The sequence below is a fragment of the Palaemon carinicauda genome, chromosome 6 (assembly GCF_036898095.1).
Source record: "Palaemon carinicauda isolate YSFRI2023 chromosome 6, ASM3689809v2, whole genome shotgun sequence".
NCBI classification, from domain to species: Eukaryota; Metazoa; Arthropoda; class Malacostraca; order Decapoda; family Palaemonidae; genus Palaemon; species Palaemon carinicauda.
The window spans coordinates 91,078,380-91,087,938 of NC_090730.1; the positions used below are offsets into that span (position 1 = coordinate 91,078,380).

At 33.5% G+C, this 9,559-nt stretch overlaps 1 protein-coding gene across 1 annotated transcript in view; it reads right to left on the minus strand.

Moving 5' to 3' along the window:
• The window catches only part of LOC137642597 (CCR4-NOT transcription complex subunit 6-like), a 143,738-nt gene continuing 134,179 nt past the window's right edge, over nt 1-9,559 (minus strand). Inside the window, exon 5 of the mRNA XM_068375294.1 lies at nt 1-1,000. Coding sequence (XP_068231395.1) covers nt 873-1,000 — 128 coding nt within the window. The 3' untranslated portion in view covers nt 1-872. The remainder of the gene's footprint in view (nt 1,001-9,559) is intronic.

Consider the following 9,559-nt stretch of genomic DNA (forward strand, 5'->3'; position numbering starts at 1 on the left):
TTGATAGTGTCAACCATGATGAATTGTATAAATCTCTTAAGGAACATTACATTGATACTTTCTGGTTTCAGGATTACTTGAAGGATAGAAGTCAGGTAGTTAGATTAGGAGACGTAAATTCTTGTATTGAAAAGGTTGAATTTGGGGTCCCACAGGGATCTGTCCGAGGCCCAATTCTGTTTTTAGTCTACGTTAATGATATGATTAAATACATAGAAAACTGCCTGCTAATTCAATATGCTGATGACACCCAGGTTCTTTTGGCTGATCAAATAGAAAATCTAGATGCCTTGACTAAAAGGGCTGAACTAATATTGCAGAAAATTAAGAAATATTTTCCAAGAAAAGGGCTATTATTGAATGCCACCAAAAAACAGTGCATGTTTGTGGGTATCTCACAGTATATTAGCAAAATTCCAGATGACTTTGTAATATAATGCGATGGTGATGAAGTAAAGATAAGTCAACATGTGAAAAATCTAGGTTTACACATGGACAGGTCTATGACATTCAGTACTCACATTGACGAGCTGAGTAGAAAAGTTAGTGGCGTTCTAATGTATCTAAGTAGAGTAAAAGATTACTTTGATGATACTACTCGAGCTTTGATTGTGGAAAGTCTGGTCTTGAGGGTAATAAACTACCGTATCAAGATATGGGGGGTAACTAATGATATGCACATGGAAAAAGCTAAACAAATCCAAAACTTTGCAGGTAGAGTAGCCGTTATTGGGGTGAAAAACACGATCACATCACCCCAACCCTCCAGCAATTAAAGTGGATAAAATTAAAAGAAAAGTGTATGTACGATGTTTGCGTTTTTGTTTTTAAAAGTTTGAGAAAAGAATATCCCAACTGGCTATACACATTTCCTACAGTTGGTAATTGTAGGAATGCATTAACAAGACAGAATGAAAATCTATATGTAGACAGCTATCGAACGGATTTGGGTTCACGCTCAATGGCAATAAGGGGCCCAGCTTGCTGGAATAAACTACCTCTGGAAATAAGAAAATGTATAAATGTTAGTTCTGATTTATTCAAAAGGAAACTTAAGCAATATTTCTTAAATTTTACTTGAATGTATATATATCCTAGATTTTTACAATCCAATTATTGTGAATTTTATGTAAATAATTTATATTGTTATGTAGCAAAATAACCATTTTATAATGGAATAAAGGTTTTGGACTTGACTTGATTTGATTTGACTCTCTCTCTCTCTCTCTCTCTCTCTCTCTCTCTCTCTCTCTCTCTCTCTCTCTCTCTCTCTCTCTCTCTCTCTCCCTCTCTCTCTCTCTCTCTCTCTATTCTTGTCGAACTTATATATTTCATAAGGTGAGGTTTCCATTCCAGTAGTGATAATTGGAACCAACAACATTTTTTTTTTCGAAATCATAGTCCCAGGTTATTTGCCAGTTATATCCTATTGTCGTAATACGACTCTGACAGATGGTGAGTTTGAAATCTTGAAGGTTAAAGATCAGTGAGCCATGTTTAATCTCCAGAATGGTATAAAGTGGAGTGCTTAAGACTGCATAAGCTATCAAATTTGAACGATTGAAAACTTAACCAACCAACTCGTGGGAACAGTATAGTGTGTACAAGTATTTCACAATGAAGATGAACAGCGGCCCTTTTACTGAAGTAGCTAACGCATGTATCCACACGTTTGAAGCCACTAATGTTACTGAAATAATAATTCGTCGAATGATCACACAAGATGAATATAAAAAACCTAAATTTCAAGAAAAAACAAAGTATCATCCTGCTCTCTACGACTTCAACAAATATGTTTAAAAAGAACATTGTTAAACTTTTATGCACGAAAGGAAATCTCAACCTTTGAAAAAAATACTGGTGGAAGGTGGAGAAAACAATGCATGCAATGGATGAAAAGAATCTCTTAGGGAAAGTCTACATATTTTAGAGATATATGTATATATATATATATATATATATATATATATATATATATATATATATATATATACATATATATATATATATATATATATATATATATATATATATATATATATATATATATATATATATATATATATATATATATATATATTTATTTAAGGTGATCTTATCCCAGCAAGTAGAGTTGTAAAGAAAGGGTGAAGGAAAATAAAATACTTATACCTGTATTACTGCTAATCTCTTAATCTGCCTTTATTGTTGTTGTTAAAGGTTTTCGACTTGTCTCTAACGAGAGCTTCCTTCAAGGACAAATGAACTAAGTGTTTACGCTCGGACACGATAAGTTCTGGCAAAGAGCTCTTTTCAGCGGGCACCACAGAATGGTTTGACTATAGGACAACCTGAGATACACAGGGAGGACATTGGTAGATTGCAAGTCATTCAAAAACACTTTTCCTTAAAACCCACGTTTCTTATTCACAGGATTGTTCCTCTAGCTTTAATTATATATAACTATTGTATATATGATACATGCATACACAATATAATATATATATATATATATATATATATATATATATATATATATATATATATATATATATATATATACATATATATATATACATATATCTATGTCTATATATATATAAATATATATATATATATATATATATATACATATATATATAATGTATATATGTGTGTGTGTATATATATATATATATATATATATATATATATATATATATATATATATATATATAATATATATGTCTATATATAGCGCCTTATTGCCTTATTCTATGTTTGGGTTCCCCCTGGTCTATCAGTGTGAGGCACCTCGTATATCCACCAGAGAGTTGCTAATGCATCTTCCGGTGTATTTTGCATCTTCCAGTCTTGGATGGTCTGGGATGCATCTTAGGTATTTATCGAGCTTATTCTTAAACACATCTACGCTCACTCCTGATATGTTTCTTAGATGAGCTGGCAGCACATTAAATAGTCGCTGCATTATCGATGCTGGTGAGTAGTGGATTAATGTCCTGTGTGCCTTCCTTAGTTTTCCTGGTATAGTTTTGGTCACTATTAATCTACCTCGGCTTGCTCTTTCTGATATTTATAGCTCCATGATGTTTTCAGTAATTCCTTCGATTTGCTTCCAAGCTTGTATTACCATTTAGCGTTCTCTTCTCCTTTCTAGACTGTATAGTTTTGAAAATTGCAGTCTTTCCCTGTAGTCAAGGTCCTTAACTTCTTCTATTCTAGCAGTATAGGATCTTTGTACACTCGCTATTGTGCAATATCCTTTTGGTAGTGTGGGTACCATATCATATAGCAGTACTCGAGAGTACTACGTACATAAGTTTTGTAAAGAATAATCATGTGTTCAGCTTTTCTTGTTTTAAAGTGTCTGAATAACATTCCCATTTTTGCTTTACATTTAGCCAACAGTGTTGCTAATTGATCGTTGCATAACATATTCCTATTTAACATTACACCGGTCTTTAATTGCTTCATTGTTTGTGATTGTCTCATTATTAGGTCCCTTGTATGCATATACCATTCCTTCTCTGTTTCCATAATTTATTGATTCGAATTTATCGGAGTTAAATGCTATCCTATTTATCTCCGCCCATTCATATATTTTGTTTAGATCTCTTTGTAGTGAGTTCCTATCTTCATCACAAGTAATTTCTCTACTTATTCTTGTGTAATCGGAGAAACTTCTCACTACAGAGTTTTTAACATCACAGTCTATGTCTGAGATTATAATAACAAACAGCAGTGCAGCTAATACCGTACCTTGGGGCACGTCAGATATTACCTGATCTTCATCTGATTTCTCGTCATTTGCAACCACTATCTGTTTTCGATTTTGCAGGAATTCTTTTACCCATTTTCCTATCTTTCCCGCAATATTACGCTTTCTCATTTTTTTCTCTAATATATTATGGCCTACCTTGTCAAAGGCTTTTGCAAAATCTAGATAGATCACATCTGTGTGTCTTTTTCATTTATCATATTTTTGTATGTTTTCATAGTGTGCTATCAGTTGGCTTTGTGTACTTTTTCCGGCCACAAAACCGTGTTGACCTAAATCAAACAAATTATTTTTAACCAAATGATTCATTATTTTCTTTTTATTACCCTCTCATACACTTTCATAATATGTGATGTTAGACTAACTGGCCTATAATTGCTTGCCTCTCGTCTTGATCCACTTTTGAAAATAGGGGTTATATGAGCTAATTTATGTTTAACATATATCTCGCTCATATCTACACTTTGTCTTAGAAGTATTGCAAAGCGGCTTCGCGATAGTGTTTGCAGTTTTTTTTAACAAAATCGCTGGAACTCCATCTGGTCCGGCTGCCGATCCATTTTTAATTTCGCTTATAGCCTTGATAATATCTGCTTCATTAATATCTATATCCGTTAGATATTAAACATTTTCTTCTCTTATTTCTGTTTCATCATTCTCATTCGCAATTCTTGGCGTGAACTCACTCTTATATTTTTCTGCTAATATGTTGCATATTTTCTTTTTTTTATTCGTTAACCGTCCTTCAATTCTTAGAGGGCCTATTTCTAATCTCCCTTTATTCATCTTTTTTTGCATAGGAGTAAGTACTTTGGGTTGTTTTTTTTTTTATATTTTGAAGTGTCCTTTCCTCTAAGTCCTTTTTTTCATTTTCTTTCGATTGTTTAATCTTTTCTTCATTTTCTATCTTACTTTTTATTTCCATCATTTTCCACACATTTTATTCTTTTGCAAAATTTTTCTTCCACTTTCTAATTTTCTAAAATAAGATACTTCTGTCTTATGGTATGTATGTCTGCTGTTTATTGTTTTTTTTTTTCGGTACATATGTTTCAACAATTTTCTCCAGTATTTTGTACAGTATGTCCGTATTTACCTGTATATTATCACTCACGAATACATTTTTCCATTCTTTGTTCTGTTCTTCATTTATTTCTAACCATTTTATATTCTTACTATAAAAATTATATTTTCCATATCCCTCCCAACGTTTTGTGCTTTGATTATCTCTACGATCACTTGTTTTGGAATGAACTATTAATTCTATGACATTGTGGTCTGAAATTCCCGTGTTATACGCAATTATTTCTTTAACATAATTCACCTCATTCACAAATACTAGATCTAGGAAATTTTCCTTTCTTGTTGGAATGGGGTTTATTTGTTGCATATTGTTCTAATAGCATATCTTGAAGCTTTTCAAATTGCCTCTTATCTTCTGCGCTACTATTACTCTCTTTTTTATATGTATATATACAACCACTTTCTTCTATCCGTTCTTTCCAATCCACGAAAGGAAAGTTAAAATCTCCGGATAGCAGTATATTCCAGTCTTTATGGTTTCTACATATATCATCTATTTTTTTCTATTATTATGTCAAACTCCTTAGTATTTGGGGGTCTGTAAACTACAATATTCACTAGTTTTTCAAATTCAAATTCTACCACAACCAATTCACATTCTGTGTTGCTGTATTTTTCACAGCCTTTTCCTTGATTTATGTCTCTTCCATATATTGCGGTTCCCCCTTGATTCCTATTTGTTCTGTCTGATCTACTGTATATGTTTGGAAACCCTTTATCTGGTCATCACTGCCAGTCTCTTGGGAATACCATGTTTCACTTATATTTAATATATCTATTTTTCCAATTTGGGTTAGTTCTTCTAAGAACTCTATTTTCCTTAGAGTTACTCATGACTAAACACTGTGCATTCATCACTATTATGGTTTGTGTTTCATCCCCATTATTTAATATGGGTAATATGGATTTTCCAATGCTTCCTTCCTGTTCTGATATGATGTTCTCTTCTTCATTTCCAGGAATTCTGCCATTAAAAAATCCAACTTTTCTATTATATTTGCTCTTTCACCTTCATATTTATTTTTGTGTGTATACTTGCAATTATCCCCATATCTGCACCAACCCCTGGCATTATAGATGCATTCTTTGTAGTTGGGCTCTGAATGTGCATATTTGGGTTGAAAGGCCTCATATCTTGGGGCTCTTGGTTCATAGCGCGGTATATACACGGCCTGCTTTTGTTTCTTTTTTTGTTTCTTTTTTGCTTTCATTTTTCTTTTAAGTTTTCTGAGTTTTACTTTCATTCATGGTTGCAGGATGCATATATTGACATTTTTTGTTGAATTTACATCCTTTTCCTTCTTTTAGGTTTTTGCATATTTTTGGATGGAGATCTCTGCATTCGTCTCCATATCCGTCTAAATACGCACATTTACCATATATTTCATAATTATGGTATATCTTTGGATGCTTGTAGTAGCATCTTTCGGCAAATCTGCAATTCCCTCTGCAAATTGTAGACTATATAATTTTTTTTTCCTTATTCTTGCTCTTTCCTAAAAGTATGTAGGTCCGGGTAGAGTCTCTTGGATCTATTATTTGTTTCCATCTGATAATTTATTTTTTCGTATGTTGTTGGATGGCATCATGTTATATCTATGATTTCCTCTGCATCCTTACACATATCCTGTTTATTTTTCTCTTTTTCTTCTTCAACTATTTGCAGATTTAGTCTCGACTTAACTATATTTTCTATCCATACTAAGCATGTTGAGCAGAATACCTTTGTCTCTCTAGCTTTTATTTTTTGCTGTATTTCAGCACATGTAGGGTGTGTTGGAACATGACAGGCATCGCATTTTCTGATCAGTTGTTGAAGATTAATAATGGAATACCATATCTTACATGTATTGCACCATTTTGCCATTCTTTTTCCAAATGCATCCATCAGCATATTCACCATATTGGACTTCTTATTGTTCTTTGATGGAATGTGTTGATTGATGTAAACTTTCTTTATAAGTCTCTTTATCACTTGGATCTTCTTTGGAATTTTTTCTATTGTTTTGCTGATGTTTTCCGCAGTTTGCTTCAGTTTGTTGGATCATATTGTTTCAATATGTCTGCGAATATTTTTCTGTCACACTGGTTGGAGTTACTAGCGACCTCTGTTATCAGACGGTTGAGTTCTTGTTTCGCTAACTCATGGAATTTACTTTTGCTGATTGCAGCAATGTCCCTCCAAGCTTTGCCTGTACAGTATTATAGAGCGCCATCTTGATCAGATTTTTAGTAATTCACAAGATAACTATCCTATGCCGACGTTTTATCCCACTTTTCTGACCTCAAACTAATTACCGACTATTCACGAAAACTGGTAGCTATATTGCACTTGATAGCCTTTTGTTATCCGCGTTAAATCAGGATATTTATCGGGTAACACAAGTGTACTCACTCACCGGCATACAGCAACACTTAGAGAGAGAGAGAGAGAGAGAGAGAGAGAGAGAGAGAGAGAGAGAGAGAGAACTAGGTTGTCTTGAAATTAACAAAATGTACATAAAACTGATGTGATTGCAAATTTTCCCCTTAAAATGAGAACTAAAACTAAAAGAAATGGAAATAACTAGAAGTTGAAAAGCTAAATGTCAAACTACAATTGGAGAAAGAGAGGATTACTCGGGTACGATAAATCAGTTAATACACAAAGAGCTTCCCTCACCCGCCACTTTCGTTTGGTTGGACTATAGAGAAACATAAATTTAAGTTTTCCATTTATAGAAAGCCTACCAATAATTTTTCATATGTACATTTCTACTCCGGTCACTCTAAAAATATAAAGCATTCAGTTTTTTCCTCCATGTATCTTAGGGCATTTTGAATTTGTAGCCCAGAGTACATTGAGGACGAGTTCACTAAAATTGCAAAAAATTGCAAAAAATCTTTGCTATCCCAAATAATTCTTAGAAAAATTTATGAATAAGGCTAAGAAAACATTTTATAGTGTCCAGTTATAGAGGAAGAAAACAATTAATAATATGCTTTGTTTGCCATTTCATGTTTGTTTTTTAGATGTTATACCCCTTTTGAAAAAACTAGACATTGGCGTAGTGTTTAAATATAATTGTACGTTAAAAAAAGTGTTGATTAGGAATAGTTCTGGAAATGGTAAGAATGTAATATATAGCATTCCTTGTTCAGAGTGTAACTTATTCTATGCTGGCCAAACATCCAAAGGTAACTCAGTCAGATTAAAACAGCATCAGATGGGCGTCTCTAGAGGTTCTCTTAATAATGCCTTGGTCTCCCACTGGTTAGGTTTAATTGATTGATTTATGAAATTTATGGCCCGAAGCCAAATGCCGGAGCCGCAAGGCCATTCAGCGCATATATATCTTTTAGAATGGATTATAAGTATATAAATAAAAGTAAAACAATTAAAATAAATCTATACAACAGGTTAAAATTTAAAATCACAATAAAACCAAGATTAAAATTCAAAATCACAATAAAACCAACAGATTAAAAATTTAAAATCACAATATAACCATAGATCTATAACTCATAAAAAATACCAATTTCCTTTAAAAAATCTACAACCTGCTCCACTGGAGCAGTCTCACCTAAAATTTCCTCAAGGGACATATTGATTAAATGATTTTTCCTACGTTGACATCTAAAAACAGTACAGGACACTAAAATATGTTCAACGGTTATATCTACTTGGCAAGCAGGGCAGCGAGGAGCCAGCCTATCCACCCCACTTGCCATCAGATACCTATGAGTATAATGTGTGTGCCCTATACGCAAACATGTTAAAACAATGCTAGATCTTCTGTCCACCTGTAAATGCGACCATGGTTGGACAGAAGGCCTAATTGACTTTAATTTAAAATTATCATTTAAATTAGACCAGTGAGCCTGCCACTTGTCTCTACAATAAAACCTAATACTACTTTTAAAACTTGATATTGGGACACCCATGCTGGAAAAGTGATTAAGTCTATAAAGTCGGCTCGCTCATTTCCTATAATTCCAACATGGGATGGAACCCAGCAAAACTTAATCGTAAAATGCTTTCTATTCACTAAAATATAAAACCAATCTTGTATCTCTTGCACCAAATGATGGCAAGAGACTAAACTTCTTAATGCTAATAAAACACTCAATGAGTCGGTAAAAATGGTAAAAATTGTATTAGAAAAATTATTATAAAAAGTTAATTTCAAAGCAGTCAAACCTGCTAACAGTTCTGCCGTAAAAATAGAGGAACTTGACAGAAGCCTTTTTTTACACGCGCTCAGTTCAGAATCTTGTGTGCGTTTCGTAAAGACTTGATCTCGTGTGAGTGCTTGCGATATCGTATTTTTTGTGCATTTTAGTGCTTAATTATAACTTTAATTCGTTAGCCATGGGTCCCAAGATTGCTAATGATGTTAAAGGGAGAAGTAAGAAGATGATTACTATGGATACTAAGCTGGAGATCATAAAGAAATATGAAGAAGGCATGCGCATCGTTACCCTCGCTAGTATGTATGGCCGTTACCAGTCTACGATTGGTACAATTATCAAGAATAAGGAAGCCATTAAAGCAAGTAAGTCTTCTAAAGGCATGACTGTCCTTGCCAGTGGAAGGACCTCAATCAACGACGAGATGGAGAGACTCCTTCTTCTATGGATTAAAGAGAAGGAAATCGCTGGTGATACACTCACGCAATCGGTAATTTCGCATAAGGCGAGCGCCATCTTTGCCGATCTCGTGGAAGCCCAGAGAGACGG